The sequence below is a fragment of the Ambystoma mexicanum genome, chromosome 7q (assembly GCF_040938575.1).
Source record: "Ambystoma mexicanum isolate Mex_15411 chromosome 7q, UKY_AmexF1_1, whole genome shotgun sequence".
Lineage (NCBI taxonomy): Eukaryota > Metazoa > Chordata > Amphibia > Caudata > Ambystomatidae > Ambystoma > Ambystoma mexicanum.
The window spans coordinates 515,861,074-515,878,121 of record NC_090941.1 but is presented as its reverse complement, the minus strand read 5'-3'; the positions used below and the strand labels follow the sequence as shown (position 1 = coordinate 515,878,121).

The window sequence follows — 17,048 nt, the reverse complement described above, 5'->3', positions numbered from 1 at the left end:
TCCCAGATGTAAGGGTAAACCCTCAGGGGTCCACACTGTCTCCCTAGCCTTCTCCCTAGAGGAAGAAGTACCTATAGGAAGTGGAATCTTTCACCTACTGGCTGATGAACCCATGAGAGTCTCGGCTAGTGTTTCTTTAGTGTTCCTGGGCTTCTGGGAACAACAGAATTTAGATGTCTATAATTCCATCCCAGATAATACTAAAGGGTATTATAAAAATAGTGTTCTTGTGAATGGTCAGGAAACCCCTGCCACCAGAGATGCTGGAGCCAGCATAACTCTGGTGGATGAATAATTTTTCAAGGTGGAGGATGTTGCTAAGGCACCCAAACGCCTCACCAAGTTAGATGGAGGCCCTGTGCAAATGCTTCCCCCGTTACCAGCTCTCATCCGGTGTAATGACAGGACTGTCAAGATACCGGTTAGTGTGCAGAGTGAAGTGCCTGGGAGAGTCCTGTTAGGTAATGACCTTAAAACTCTTGGAGTTGTGTCAAGCACCCCCAGGCCTCCCAGTAAAAGAAAACAGGAGCTCACTAGATCTGCAAGGGAGAGAACCTTGAGAGGCTCTCCACAGGAGTTGACAGAGGAAACTATCACTCCCACTGCACAGGAGTTGCTCACTGCTATTTCTAGGAAGAATGAGGCAAAAGGGAAACCCAAGACCTCCAGGAAAAAGGCAGACAGCACCCATGTGCTACCAACAAGGATATCCCCAAGATTGTTCAAAGTCACACCTGTGACTTCTCCACCTGCTGAGGCAGAGTGTGAGGTGCAACCTTGTGTGGAAGAAGACACTGTCATAGTCTGAGATCATGACCCTATTGACCATCCAGAGCTGCAGTCTTTACCGGCAGAAGGTGGACCCAACAGGGCAGACTTTAGCAAAGGACAAAGAGAGTGTCCTACTCGTGAAGGTCTTCGACAACAGGCGGCTAATAAACTTGATGGGCAAGAAGTTGGGAAGCACAGGTTAAACTGGGAAGATGGCCTCTTCTACAGTGAACCAACTGAGTCAATCCCTGGGGACTGCAAAAGAATTGTAGTGCCCCTTGCTTACAGACTCCAGTTCCAACAGTTAGCCCATGAGATACCTTTGGCTGGTCACATGAGTTTCAAAAAGACCAAGGAAAGGCTCTCTCTCTACTTCTACTGGCCTAAGATGGGTTCAGAAGTTGACAAATTCTGTAGGAGCTGTCACACTTGCCAAACCTCTGGCAAGAGTGGAGCCAAGAATGTGGCACCCCTGGTGCCTCTCCCACTGGTGGAAGTACCTTTTGAGAGGATGGAAATTGACATTGTCGGTTCCCTTGACCCTCCCACATCTTCAGGGAACAGGTTTATCCGGGTTGTAGTAGACCATTCTACAAGATACCCAGAAGCCATACCTATGAGAACTGTTATGGCTCAGGCTGTGGCTAAGGCTCTACTTGGTATTTTTATTTACCAGAGTAGGGTTTCCTAAGGAAGTGATATCCGACCGACAGGGGATCCAATTTTATGTCCCACTACATGCAAGCCATGTGGAAAAACTGTGGTGTCACTTACAAGTTCTCTACAGCCTACCATTCACAGAAAAATTCACTGGTAGAGAGGTTTACCCGTACTATGAAGAGCATGAAGGGTGCTTTAGAAGAACCCCTTAAGAAAAAGTGGGACCTTCTACTGCGATGCCTTTTCTTTGCATATAGGAATATCAGGAGGGAGTTGTTTACAGTACCTTTGAACTTCTCTATGGCCATCCAGTCAGAGGTCCATTGGCCATGATCAAGGAGGGGTTGGAGAGTGTTCCTTCCCCCCAAGCCAGTCAGAGTGACTGACTATGTGATAGGTCTCCGGAGGAGAATGTCACACATGATGGCAGAAGCAAGTGATCACTTAGAAGCAGGTAAGGCTCTAGTAAAACATTGGCATGACCAGAAGGCCAGCATGGTTGAGTTTACTCAAGACCAGTTATGTATTAGTTATGGTGCCAACAAGGCAGAGGGCCTTGCAGGACAAATGGATAGGAGCCTTCAAGGTTGTGGGCAAACTCTGAGAGGTGAACTATTTGGTGGACTTAAGCAGATCTAAGGAGGCTCCCAGAGTCTTTCACACCAACCGTTTAAAGGCTTATGTCTCGAGACCAGAAGTGGGAGCTTTGCTTCTAGCTTCAGCTCAAGAGGAAGAGGAGAGTGAACCTCTACCTGACCTCCTCAGAGGCCAACCTTTAGATAAACAGATAGGAGTTAATCTCGCTTCTCGGCTGACTTCTGTACAACAGGAGGAGTGCAGAATTCTGTTGAATCATTTTGCCTCCCTGTTTTCGCTATCACCAGGCTTGACCCCTTGGGGCCAGCATGACATTCTCACTGGTGACTGTTTACCTGTGAAGAGCAGAGGTTACAGAATGTCAGAGCATGTGAGATCCCACATCAAACGAGAGGTCAACAAGATGCTGGATCTCGGGGTTATTGAGCCATCTACAAATCCATGGTCTAGTCGAGTTGTTCTAGTACTAGTGTGGACTATAGAGCTCTAAATGCAGCACTAAGATTGATGCCCATCCTTTGCCAAGGACAGATGAACTGGAAGTACACAAAAGTACTGTTGGCTGTTGCAGGCGACTCGGAAAGGACTTCCCTGGTTTTGCCTGCTTTTTGAACTGCAAAGTCTCTTCTTGCCGCCCGGCGACTCTGCATGAAAGCGGACGTCTTTGCCGTGCACACGGAGGCTGCCTGACCCTCAAGTTGGACGTAAATATTGAACATTGGGGACACTGTTAAAGAGCAATCACGTTTAGCGCTGTTTTAGAGGGAACACGTTTAGCGCTATCTTGAGTAACCACACTTAGCGTCACTCACTAACATCTCTCCCTCTCATTTGTTTTCAGCTTGCCTCCTGATTGGGTCAGCATCCCTTAACCCGCCCCTGACTCCGCCCCTTTTCACTTTCAAATACACTGTGCGCAGCGCACTCGCGCGTGCACACGGAAGTACACAAAAGTACTGTTGGCTGTTCGCCGATTTGTGATGTTATGTGATGTTATGATTGTGTCCTATAAAACTATAATCTTGATCTAAGATCTGACTTCGACCCGTGGCCTGGTAAGATAAACTTCAATAAGCTCACATATAGTAAATTGTATGGTGTGTTGCCCTCTGCCCCTTTTTGCATCAGGGCCCTTCAAGCTCTCGCTTCATTGGCGCACTAGTATACTCAAAGCGTGTCCCTTTTGTTTACTAACTTATGATTGGTAGCCAATGTTAGCCAGATTGTTAGCCACTCACCTTTACTAATCAATTCGACCCGTGCTATCAATATCTGGAATTCTTACGACAACTATCTATACCAGTTATGGCTGCAGGCTTACGGAGTAAATGCAACGACTTAGGTATTACGACATTCACATCCTCTAGCATCGACTCACTTGTTTGCCATGGCCGCACATCATACATTGAACCTGTTGCTTTAGAAGCATCGACTTAAGGTACAATTGGGGAGGCCTATGTTCACCCAAACTTGTCCCCATATGTGGTTATGATGCATGCTACTGAAACAAGTCCATCATCAACTCCTTGTCCCACACTATCCCATGGCGATAGAAACATGAATAACTCCCTAGTGATGCCTCCAGATGAACTATACGGAAGTTGCCTTGAGGTGCCCCCATCTACTCTATCTACCAGTGATCAGCATGATCTCATTATAAAAAATATGGCTGCCCTCAATGATTAACTGTCCCGTGCCATAGGCACACTAACCCCTCTCCTCTATGTCCCACTCAGAAAGTCCCAAAGGGCTCTCTCGCAACCACTTGGCGATCAGGACTTTCTAAATGAGCCTGATAGAGACTGTTTTCAAAATATAAACCACGAACCACCACCACCGCGCATGTCATATTCATCTGATATTGCAGATGTCTCCATTAGGCCTTTCCAAATTGACCCCTTGGATGGCCCAATTGATTCTGGCGAGAGACAAGCGATCTCCATGTACCTTTCCACTAATCATTAAAATGCTCGATTTACTGGACAAGGGGCATTATCTGACCCATCTAGAACTGAAAGACATAAAAGGCACCCTATATCATCTATGCTCCAAAATGGACGAGATAGAAGGCTTTATTATTGCTGCAGATACCCTACGAGCCATAAACAGCAATCCCACTCAGGCTGCCCCGGTTCATTTTGAAAAAGCTACTCAATCTGGTGATGAGTTAAGCACGGATTTCTCACAATCGCAAAGCACTTCCATTCCCTCCCTGCCATGTAACTGCACGTCCGAATTAAAAGAACTCAAAGCCTTAATTGAAGTAATGAATTCTACCATCAACTCTCAATTGATCAAGCTAGTTCCCTCTTGCTGTCTGTCCGGATAGTCCAACTTTGGTGAAGGTACTTGACGAACAGCAGCTGAAGGAACGCGAATCCCTCAACCCGAAAAGAATTTCCTGTTCATGTCTTGCCGTGCAAAAAAGTTACACCTCAGGGCAATGAAAAGGAATGCTAAGAGGAGAAAGGAATCTATGCTTAAAAAATCTGATAAGGATGTAATTAATAACATTACATCACCGAGACCCGAATCTTCCCAGATCTCTGAACAAGAAATGGTCATTGTAATTTCCGATGAAGAAATCATTGACCTTCAGCAACTCTCAAAGGAAAGTCAGGAAGCATTAATATCAACTCCATCCATTAAGTCAAAATTACAATCCAAAAACAGAAGGATTGAACCTATCACGAAAAAACCAAGGGCTCCTGGGAAAATGACAATAACCAAGCCTCCTCTCGCTGATGTGTCTATCAAATGCCCACAAGTTAATTCAGAATCAATTGTAACCGGAATGGAGGCCAAGGTGACAGATGAGACGTCTCTCCCGCACTTGAAATCAAATTTGAACAGCTATTTTCCGATTTCAGGGAGAAGCTGTACAACTAGAAAAGACGTCACACTTGAACAACCCATCTTCAATAACGATGTGAAAATCAACACCAACCCACATCAGGTTTTGAGAAAATCCTACAGCACCGTATGCACTGAGCTCCCATGCTGCTCAGGGACTCCTGTAGTGAAAAATATGACTAGTTTCAACAAGTTGTCAAATATGATCAATGGTAAGGGAAAAGTCTCAGTATTAGATACAGAATCTAACCAACTCAAGGCTAAATCTGCAGGCCTCACCTCTGGCAAAGACAAGACGCTCTTGCCAGACGACGAGTTGGAAATTGTACAACCTATCTCACTGAAAAGGAACAGCACCACTGGCAAAGAGGAGGCAAAAACTATCTTTGCCCCTACTCGCATTTTTCCATGCACGGTCCAGCTCTGAGTAGAGCCGTTCCTGAGTCCAACTATAAGGACCTCGCAAACTCTCACCAAGAATCTCTTGAAACTCTGAAAAAAGCTTTGGAAGAGGGCACGTTGAGTATTGAAACACTCATGAAGATGCTCCCTGTCGTGCCATCAACAATGACTAGGGAGGATCCATTGCCACCTCCATGTACTGAACAAAAAAGCCCTGTGAAATCCCACCATGAAATATTAGAAATCCTGAGAAAGGCCCTTTACATCAATGATTTGAATGTTGAAACCCAAAGTAAGGTGATACCAACACCTGTATTGCAGATGGTGAAAGGGGAAGCCACTCCTCCTCCACGAAGCGAGGTGAAAAAGCCTGAGAATCCACCTGAGGCGGTCAACAAACTCCACCTCGTTGGCCTCGAAGGTAACAGGGACTTGGAAGCGCATTAATCAATCCTTTATCCTGTCACTCTTTTCACGCATCCCACAACTTAGAATGGTTAAATCCGACGACATCCTCAGAGTTTCTATAGCCCAGACTGACAACTGTAGAGCAGTACGCTATCTGAGCTCTGAAACCATATTGAAATTTCTTTGGTTCAATCGTGATGAGCTTAAAAATCAAGGTCTAAACTTATTCACCTTTGAATTGGAATCAAAATCCAACGATTTTCTAGCCTACATTGACCCCGTCGTTGCTGCGAAAGCAGCAAGTGGCACTAATGCTCAACAAACTAACGATTGCGTTGATGGAGACTTGCATGCACTCCTAGCGCATGTAGCGATAACAAAAAGGTATTCCATGGCTCGAACCAACGGTCATTGCTATTTTAGGATCTAAAATGTCACCCATTTCCTCGTAGCATGCAGAACACAGTTTGCTTAAGGTTCTCTCATGGAATACCTGTGGCTATGCTAATTGCATGGGATGGCATGCATCACTATCGACCAAGCACCAACCAACGATTCTTATACTACAGGAGACAATGAAACTGACCACATTTACCATACCAGGGTTTTCCACTTATTGCAAGCTTGCAAAGAGGCCTCTCTTAGGCCGTCCCAGTGGTGGCCTTGTAATTGCTATTAATAATTCGGTCAATCTCCAGTCAAAGTGGGTATGGGAATCTGCAAACCTTTTGGGTGTACTTGTACAGAACAACCTGTCAAAAATGACCCCTTCAATTTTAATCATTTCTTTATATTGGAATCCCGCTGCATCCCCGATTGAAGCAATGTTTGATGAACTGGATGAATGTCTAGAGAATATATCCAGCAAAAACCAACCCCTAGAAATCATCATTAGTGGTGACTTCAACTGTGACTCTAGGGAATTGAGTGAATGTGGACCAATAAAGCCCTCATATCTTTCACGGGGAAGAGGCGCGCAATTCAGAGTGTTACTAGAAAACTGGGATATGGATACTGTTGCAAGTAATGAGGTGAAGTCTCAGATTACATGGTCCCGGGGATCCAAATCATCGACAATCGACTTCATTTTTGTTACTCGAACCCTGTCCACTCTTATTTCATCCATGCAATACAGTCGTATCCTAACCAGTGACCATGCACGTATAAATTGTAATCTGAAATGGGAATGTAGACCATTAGCTATGGAACCAGCCCTGGCACTAGTTGAGATCGACCGTCCTCAAATCTCCATTAGATGGAGTCAAGGATTGTGCCAGCAATTTGTTAACCATGTATCGCAACAAATACAATCATCCCGATTTTCCACCAATGAATCTGAACCTTCAAGGATGAATTGGTATTCCGATGTGGTAAATAATGCTCTTTCCATTTTTAGTAAAAAAGTATATTGGGAGTGCTCACCCCCACCCATTTGATTCCACCTGTAAGACCCTAAAACGAGAGAAAAATAAGGCACTCAGACAACTTAAAACATCAGGTCTTGGAGTAGAACACTCCCGGTCTATCCGGTCACATATTCTGAAAGTTTACAAGAGGAATCTGAAACATGCTTGTATACTTAAATGTAACAGCGAGCGAGACCTGTGACCTTATAAGAGCTATAACCACGCATGACAAGAACAATATGGCGTACGATTAAAAAGGATGATAAAAGAATTCCATTGACCACATCCTTTTGCATATCTGATAGAGTATGGTGCGATTATATAACAATGAAAATTCCACACTCCATTGAGATTTGAATCTGTCCCAAATGTACAATTGTGTTATAGCAGGATCGCCCGATTGAAATGGACACAGAAAGACCTAAAATGGGCGATATCAAAAATATCTTACTCTAAATCAGCAGGCCCCGATGGCCTCCACCCCTGCCTTTATAAAGCTGATCCTGAGTTTTGGATAGAAATTCTGAAAACCAAATTTGATTCAATTATTAGCACGGGTCATATTCCCCCCTCATGGACTACAGCGAATATTGTTCCAATATTCAAAAAGGGCGATCCTTCTCTTCCATAGAACTATAGACCTATCTCTCTGATTGATACAGATGCGAAACTGTTCGCTATTCTTCTTACATGACCTTGAAAAATTCATTGAAGAAAATAGCCTTTATTCGAAATACCAAACAGGTTTTAGAAAAGGTATGAGTACCTCGCTGAACGCTGCTGGCATGTCTCATCTGATCGCGGGCACAAAGGGAAAGGATTCTCAATCCGCATACATGGCCATGATAGACATGACATCAGCTTTTGATAATGTCGTACGAAACCTCCTATGGAACAAACTGAGGTCTAAGGGAATTCCTACAGTATTACTTTATTGGTTCATCAAACTCCACACTAACACTTCGTATAAAATAAATATCTCGGCAGACGGAAGAACAACTGATCCCATTAGCACATCCATTGGTCTCAAGCAAGGCTGCAACCTAGCAGCAACTTTCTTTAACCTGTATCTCTCTGACCTTGATAAGGAATGGGACCACAGCAATCTATTCTCTGTCAAAATTGGCTCCCTGCGACTGAAATGGATCGCGTTTGCAGACGACATCATAGTCTTTGACCCCACTCCTGCTGGGCTGCAAACTAAGCTACTGCTTTTTCAGGATTTTGCATTCGCACACAACCTTACTCCAAACTCTGTAAAAACAGCTATTTTAAAATTTGGCACCAAGCAGAACAGTAAAGGATATCAATGGGAGATCATGAAAACCCAAATCCCATGTACTTCAAAGTGCGATATATCTGGGTTATAACTTGACTGATCAAAATTCAATTAAAGCATGGACAGACTTAATTAAAAACAAGTTGTGCCCTCTATTATCCCAACTAAAAATGATTTATTCAAAATACTGCAAATTTTCATTAACACCCATGATAGATTTCTTGACACTAAAAATTGAATCCGTCATTCTGTATTCTATTGACATGTGTCTAAGTGATGTCACTGCAATCCTGAACTCTACGCAGGGATCACTGATAAAATCTGCTATGCACCTTCCAATGTGCATACCAAACGCAGTGATACGCTACAAGCTTGGGTTGCTTGCATTATCTACACGCTGGAAATGGCGTCAACTATCCGGTTATGTAAAGATTCACTTTGCACCCAAAAACTCTTTGTACGTCGACTTGAATAGTATGTTGAATTCTTCCACTTCCGCCTCCTTTAATAAATATCATTAGTATGCAACACATTCTGAACTCCTTAGGCATTACTATAGAAGATGTATATCAACATCCTGCTTTTGCAAAAAAAAAGAAGATTTTCAAACAGGATTGGAGGAGCACAATAGAAAGTATATCAACGTATCATAAGTACAAAGAGTATGGTGCTTTTCTCAAAAAACGCACTCCCCGTTTTGACCATGTGGTCTTATGTCCATGCAACCATACCCGACAAGCTTACATTAGGTATAGATTGAATTTATACCATACTAGAGAAAGAACTGCTAACTGGATCAAAAATGGTGAACCCAAGGTAACGAAATGTCGCTTCCCTTCTTGTAAAGAGCCGATTGAGTCCATGAAACATCTCATTCTCGAATGTCCACATTTCAATCTAATGAGGACTAATCGGCTCTCGAAATTTGTGAATATTGATTTTGAAGATTCCTTGCAATTTCTCTGGGTACGTATGATGCAAGGTACACACAAACCTTTGATATTTGAATTGGTTAGTTTGTGTAAACACATTGAAAAAGAGTTGCTTAAATTTTAAGAATTAGAGGGTATAAAGTGTTCGACATGATATCCTCTACTTTGAACCTGTTCATAATATGATGTAAATTTTATATGTTGTAAATGTACATATTTTATTGTTCTCCTTGTACTCTGTTTTGTAAAGGTTCTACAATCTTTTTTGTAATTGAACCAAACACAAATAAAAATAATTTAAAAAAAAATAACTGGTGGATACCTCAGTACATTTGACTTAACCTCAGGCTATTGGCAAATAGCACTGACAAACCAAGCCAAGGAGAAAACTGCATGTTCTACCCCAGTAGGCCTCTACCAGTTTAAGGTTATGCCTTTTGGACTAAAGAATGCACCTGCTACATTTCAAAGGATGGTTAATCAAGTTCTGAATGGGATGGAGGACTTCTGCATGGCATACTGGATGACATTTCAGCGTTCAGCCCTACATGGAAAGAACATATTGATCACCTGGGATATGTTTTGCAGGCTCTTGAGCAGGCCCATCTGACCATAAAGGCAGGCAAATGTCAAATTGGTCAAAGTAAAGTGGTCTACCTTGGTCATGAGGTAGGAGGAGGTGAGATAAGGCCATTGCCCAGCAAAGTACAAGCTGTGCAAAACTGGGCCACCCCTACTACTCAAACCCAAGTGAGAGCTTTCCTATGTCTCACTGGGTTCTACAGGAATATCAGAGAACTATGGGTCCATAGCTTATCCATTGAATGTGAACTCCTCTCCAAAATTCCAAAAAAATGTTAGATGGAATGAGGAGTACAATCAAGCCTTTGAAAACCCAAAGAAAGCCCTTTGTCAAGCTCCAGTCCTAAGAGCTCCTGATTATCACCAACCCTTCATTGTGCAGACAGATGCCTCCAATATAGGTATAGGTGCAGTCCTTAGTCAACTGGATGAGAAAGGTAGGGAGCACCCCATTTGCTTCATCAGTAGGAAACTGAAGGAACCAGAAACAAGGTGGGCAACCATAGACCGTGAATGTTTTGCCATTGTGTGGTCTCTGAAGAGGTTTAGACCATACTTGTATGGATCTACCTTTGTGATTCAGACAGACCAACAACCCTCGAGATGGTTAATACAAATGAAAGGGGAGAACCCAAAACCTCTAAAATGGTCAATCTGCCTGCAGGGGTTTGATTTTACCATGGAGCACAGAGCAGGATGTCACCACCAAAATGCTGATGGTCTCTCTAGGATGTTTATAAATGACTGGAGGTAGAGATTAATCCAGGACTAGATTAAATCCTCCTGTCCCTTAGTCTGGGGGGGGGGGGGGGGAGGGGCAGTGTTAGGGAAAATTCTCATACATGGCTGATTTCCCTTACCTAATGAGTCCCTCAGCAACTCTGCTGGATTTCTAGGATTTCTTTTTTCACCTGGTAAGAGTGTGAGCCTTTTTCCCCACTCTTGCATGTGTTTTGCTGTATGTGTTTTCACTTTTTGTGTGATCTGGAGCACTGGAGCCTCACCTACTCCACGGCTCATATTTTTATGTGCGTTACACAGCACCTTCAGTGCAGTGACACAGGGTTTTCGAGACTTCCCACAGACTCCATTTTCTGGGGCTGACTACTGTCCCCCAGAAAAGGGTAAAGTTGCCATTAACTTTACTTTAGACACTTTAAACCACAGACCCAGTACCCCCCATCTTACATGGAGTATTGGAAAGGGTTAACACTTATCCCTTTTTGTCTGTGCCTCTTGGAGCATTGTTTCACTCCCTTTACATTAAGGATTGGCTGGTGGCAGTGGTATCTACCCTAACTTTTCTACCGCAATTATCTTATATAAACTTGGTAATGTTTTAGGCTATTATATTAGCCTCAAACATAAACCTGCTTTACCAAATACCATTTTATTTTGGCTCTGGCTGGGTTTATTCGCCATTTCTTTTTGTTAAAGTCTTTCTCTGCGCGCCAAACCGGGGATGACTCCTTTGTTCGCTGTCTTTTCGCGGGCTTCTGCACAGAAGCCCTCCTTAAAGGCACCTGAAAGTCTAGGAAGGCAGGATATGAGGGAGGGATCTTCGGACCCCTGCCATGGGTTCCCTTGGTAACCCAAGTCGCACTCCTGTTTGATTGGCTGAGGGGACCGCCTTCGCCAGGACAGCCACCCTGCTGTGTGATTGACAGCCAGGCTGTATGAATGGGGGAAAACTGCATAGAAAAGCAGGTCTCTGGGACTGGAAAGGCAGAGTCGCCACTGGAACAAAAGAACCAACGAGGAACTGGCAGAAGAGGACCCCTACAACGACTGAACCGCCCAGTGAAGCCCTGCTGCAGGTCTGAATCTTCAGAATCAGACAGAGAAGATCCTCCAGGAAACTTCTTCCCTTGAGCTGGTAGGACCAACCAGTTCGCCCAAACTGTAAACCAGGACCCCTCCTCTGGTCGAATTTGCTCTACAGAGCTACAGTGGGCCGGACAGCCAGGAAGGTCGGACTTTTCTTGGGTTTTAAGGAGCGCACCTTTTATTTGTTGCTTTGCTCTGCTGCTGGTTTCTTCCCTGGGTAGTGCAGGACCCTCCAGTCTTCCTACTTCTTGTCAGTCCGACAGTCGCTTCAGGAGGTGCGAGCCTGCAGGAACTACCTGGAACATCCGCCTCAGCTACAGATCCCTCCTAAGTTTAAAGGTACAGTGCAAATCTGGTTATCTGGTTTGTCCCTGCACTATGTATGGCTCTCCCCACAGGTTATTCAGTCACTAGGCAAGACCGCCGCTCCAAAGGGGGCGGCGTGGCTCTCGTAGCCAAAGACGCCCTCTCAATCAGGAAGGTTGACAAAACTATGACCAACAACAGGGACTACCTTCAACTAAAACTGAACCTCTCTCACCACTGCACCATCACTATTCAGCTTGTATACCGCCCCCTCGGATCCCATAGGCGACTTCCAGGCCTCGCTCACCCACCTCCTCTCAGACAACCTAAAGAAAGCCTCCAAAGCCATCCTACTTGGTGACCTGAACCTAGGTCTTAACACCACCAAGGACCCAGCAGCCAAACTCAGCCCTCCAGACCCTAGGATTCTGCAACACCATCACCAACCCCACCCCCACCCATACCCATGGCAGGACGCTCAACTGGATTGCCCACCACAACTGTCCTAGTCTCATCACAGGCACTGTACCGACCCCTTGGTCTGACCACCATATCATCACTTTTGACATCCCTGCCACCAGAACATCCTCTCGCCCATGTACCCCCTTACCACCTACCCTAGCACGAACTCACAAAGGAAACACTCCTCCCATTTCTACAAGGACTCAGCTTCCGACCACCCTTCTCCACTGACCCAGAGGCCCTTGCCCTAGCCTACGACACTGCCATCAAAGCAGCAATAAACTATATTGCCCCACTCAAACCCCACAAAAACCAAACCCCACTAGTCACGCTAATGCATGGTTCACCCCAGATCTCATCGATCTCCGCACCAAGAAGCGGACTGCACTAACACAATGGCAAACTTCCCGATCGGACTCTGACAAATTTAACTTTAAAACATTCAAGAGAATACAAAAAAGCCATCACCCGCGCCAAAGCCAACTTTGAAACCAGAATCGCCGAATCCAAATCCAACATGAAAGAAATCTTCTCCATATTCAGAGAACTGGAGACCCCCCACCCCTGCCCCCTTGAACTTCACCAAAGACAAGGCTTGGTGTGATAATATCCAAACAGCCATGCACAACAAGCTCAACCGCCTCCAAGCCAAAATTCGAACCGCCCAACAATCACTCGCAAACACCCCCACCCCCATACCCACTTCTTCCCCAGACACCACTACACCCTTCTCCTTCAAAGCCATTCATGAACAGGACATGATCAGCCTCATGAAAACCATAAAACCATCCAATTGCAAAGGTGACTCATGCCCTGCTGCAATCATCAAAGATTGTGCCGACTCCCTCGCCCCCTTCCTGCCAGCCTTTGTCAACGCCTCCTTTGCCACAGCAAAAGTCCCTACCTGCCTCAAGGAAGCATGGGTCCGCCCCCCGTTAAAAAAGGCCACCCTCGACCCCAAATCCCCCACAGGCCCATAACTACGGTCCCTTTCTTACTCAAAATACTGGACAAAGCAGCCTACCTCCAGGTACAACAATTCATTGAGGAGAACAATCTCTTAGGGTTGCGACAATCCAGCTTCCGCCCCAACTGAAACCGGTCTTTTAGACCTAAAAAAACAGATGGACGACGCCAGAGACTTGGGGAAAACAGCGCTGCTTCTCCTTCTGGACCTCTCGGTGGCCTTCGACTTGGTTGAACACAGCGTACTATGCCACCACCTCACTGCCACAGCCAAATTCTCCACAGGCGCTACAGCTTGGATCACCTCCTTCCTTCCCACCATGCAAGTGTTCTCGGACATAGCATCTGCCTCTCCCTCCATCATGCTATGTGGAGTGCCTCAAGGCTCCTGCCTCTCTCCAACTCTCTACAACAGCTTTACCCATCCCCTCTTCCTCATCCTTGACACCCTGGGTATCTCATACACCAACTACGCGGACGATACCCAGAGCCTCATCACTCTCACAGGTAACTGACGCCACGACCCTCAATAATATCTACACCACCATCCAAGCCTGGATGGCAGCTAACGGTTTGTGCCTCAATTCTGACAAAACAGAACTCCTCCTAGTAGGATCCTCTGACACACTCAAAAACCTTGACACACAGTTTAACCATTTCACTACTGACTCTATTAAGATCCCAGTAGCTGACGCAGTGACAACCCTGGGGGTCTATCTTGACTCCAACCTATCCATGACCAGACAAGTGAATGCCATAGCCTCTGCAGCAGCATACCATGCCAAACTTTTAAATGCAGTAAGGCCATTCCTCTCCAAAGAAATCTGCACTAACATAGCCAGGGCCATCACAGGCTCAAGGCTGGACTATTGCCATGTACTCTTCCTAGGGACATCCACCAAAAACCTGGAAAAACTGCAAGTCATCCAGAATAGTGCCCTTCGTGCAGCCCAAGGCATCTCCAAAAGAGAGCACATATACACTGCCAGAAAGCTAGCGCATTGGCTCCCAATAAGAGAACGGGTGATGTTCAAAGCGCTCGCTATCACCCATAAATGCATACACCACTCAGCACCTGCCTACCTATCACAAAGGATTCATCCATCTACCTCAACCAGGCCAACAAGAATACTGTATTCAAATATGCCAACAGTGCCCTTGGTAAAAAGAGTGCGAGCAGGGGGTGCCAGCTTCCCCTACCCCTTCTATGGAATGCCCTTCCTCCAACTCTTTGTGCAGAAGAAGCACTCCTATTCAATTCATGATAACCTCATAGTGCACCCCTAACTATGACATCCATGCACAAACGTACCTAATGCTTTGATTTCCATGTACTGCAACTATGTTACGCATGTAAATGTACTAAAGGCCCAATGCTATATATGATTATCCCTCGTGTCATCCCTGTAACTAAGCTTCCCTCAAGTAACAGCGCCACTATGCCCGTTGGGCTGCTTTGCGTGCTATACGAATGTAAAAAATAAAATAAATGTGTTATAGGTTTACCTAACCTTGAACTGCTGACTGCTATTCTTAACAAGGTGATACTTTGGGTTGTATCCCTTAAGCATGGAGTTTTCTTTATAATTGTGCTTATATATAATGTGATGATACTTATTTACCCAAGATTCATCTTGGCCTACTTGTATTTAAATAAAAGCCATTTATTTTTTTTACAATACATAGTGTTTTAGTGTTTCTTTGGACCATATGCATGCTACAATTTCTTTGTACCAAGCTACAAACCTCTCCCCTTCCTAAAATAAGCCTGGCTGCCCCGTCTATGCTACCCAAATACTCAGGTGGTACAGCCTTATACTAAGAGTAGAGTTTTGTACTGTCTCAGTTGTATGGTTTTACTAAGCCTTAGTTTGACTTTAGAAAAACTGTCCAACCAATATCTTTCTGTAATAATGGACTTTTATTATCATAAGACAAACACATCAGTTTATACATTACCTCCCATTTCGTTTGATCCGGTCCCAAGTATCCACTGAAGGCCTTTTTACCCCATGGGCACTGAACTGGATTGCATATTGGAGCAAAAGCTGAGACAGTCTGTTTTGAAAAACAAGAAGCAGATGTACATTAAAAATTGAGAAAGCAATTTCACCATCATCTATCAGACCTACGCACTGATATGTCCAGAAATCATTTACAATTTCTACAAGAACGATGGCCAATTGCTATACAAACTACTTAAACCATTTAGTGCCGTAAGCAAGTTAGGTTGTAAGGAGGAATTTTAAGGCAGTCAAGTAGCTGTATGATCACATTTGCAAGGAGGATAAGAGGACAAAGAGGGTCTGAATATCACATGGATGCATGGCCCCTCATGCTCACAACCTTTATAATCCAATATGTTGCCAATATGAACTTCAATAGCAAATCAGAATACATTTAACTGGAGGTGTAAGTTAGATGACCTGTGGGTCAGAAGCCTGCAGACCCCATCATTTGAACATCATTTTGATAATAGACTGGCCCTGTTAGGTAAGAATTTGTAGAGTCCAACTTGTGTGGGACCTTACAAGACATCTCTTGGTATTAGGTAACCTACCTTTTAATATAGGCCTGTACTACACAAGTTGGTAGAGTGACTGAGCAGCCAGGCTTATCTTAAGTGGGGTAATGTGAGTTGTAAAATGAGATTAGTAAATACAGGTTTCCAAGTAAACTTGTACACACTTAAAGTGATAGTATATATGTGTGTGTGTGTATATATATATATATATATATATATATATATATATATATATATATATATATATATATATATATATATATATATATATATATAGGATACATTACTCACCGTAATCGTATTTCTGATGCTTGTATCTGCTTAGATTCACATGCTGTGCATAGGCCGACATCTAGTGGAAGTTGCGGAGTATTACAGTTTGTTTTTCGAAGTCGAAAAATGGGCGTCGACACAGGGCGTGCCAGTAATACTATCCCTAGTGTGACGTCCCCTGTACCCATGATCCCTCACGCGTCTAGGATCCCCAGATTGTGTTTTTCCTGACATGAGGTAGCATGAGGAGTAGCGTGAGTACAGATAGTCCAAGCAGATAGACAGAAAGGTAAGACTACAAGCAACCATGCGCCTTCTCTCGGAGGGGAGGAAGGGTGGGTCGCATGTGAATCTAAGCAGATACAAGCATCAGAAATACGATTACGGTGAGTAATGTATCCCTTCTGAGGCTTGTGGAATCTGCTTAGATCACATGCTGTGCATAGATTAGCGAGCAGTACCAGAAGAAGGAGGTGGGATGTGAGAAGGGTCATGAGCAAACAGGTGTCTTAGAACCGCTTGTCCCACTTGTGTATCTGCCTTGGAATGAGTGTCAATGCAGTAATGCTGAGTAAAAGTGTGAATAGAGCTCCAAGTAGCTGCTTTGCAAATGGTGTCAAGGGGAACATTTGCAATGAAAGCCAGAGTGGCCCCAATGCCTCTGGTAGAGTGGGCCCTTGGCGTAAAAGGCAGAGTTTTTTCAGAAAGAGAGTAACACAGCTGTATACAGTTGATAATCCACTTTGAGATAGCGCCCTTAGAGACGCGATCCCCCTCTCTGCCTGTAGCTACGGAGACAA

The 17,048-nt window shown here is 44.5% G+C and overlaps 1 protein-coding gene across 3 annotated transcripts in view; it reads right to left on the bottom strand.

Moving 5' to 3' along the window:
• Nucleotides 1-17,048, bottom strand: part of ESD (esterase D) — a 376,126-nt gene that overhangs the window by 93,082 nt on the left and 265,996 nt on the right. For all 3 annotated transcript variants that reach the window (XM_069639904.1, XM_069639902.1, XM_069639903.1), the window contains exon 7: nucleotides 15,411-15,509. In XM_069639904.1, the coding sequence (XP_069496005.1) occupies nucleotides 15,411-15,509 (99 nt within the window). The remainder of the gene's footprint in view (nucleotides 1-15,410; nucleotides 15,510-17,048) is intronic.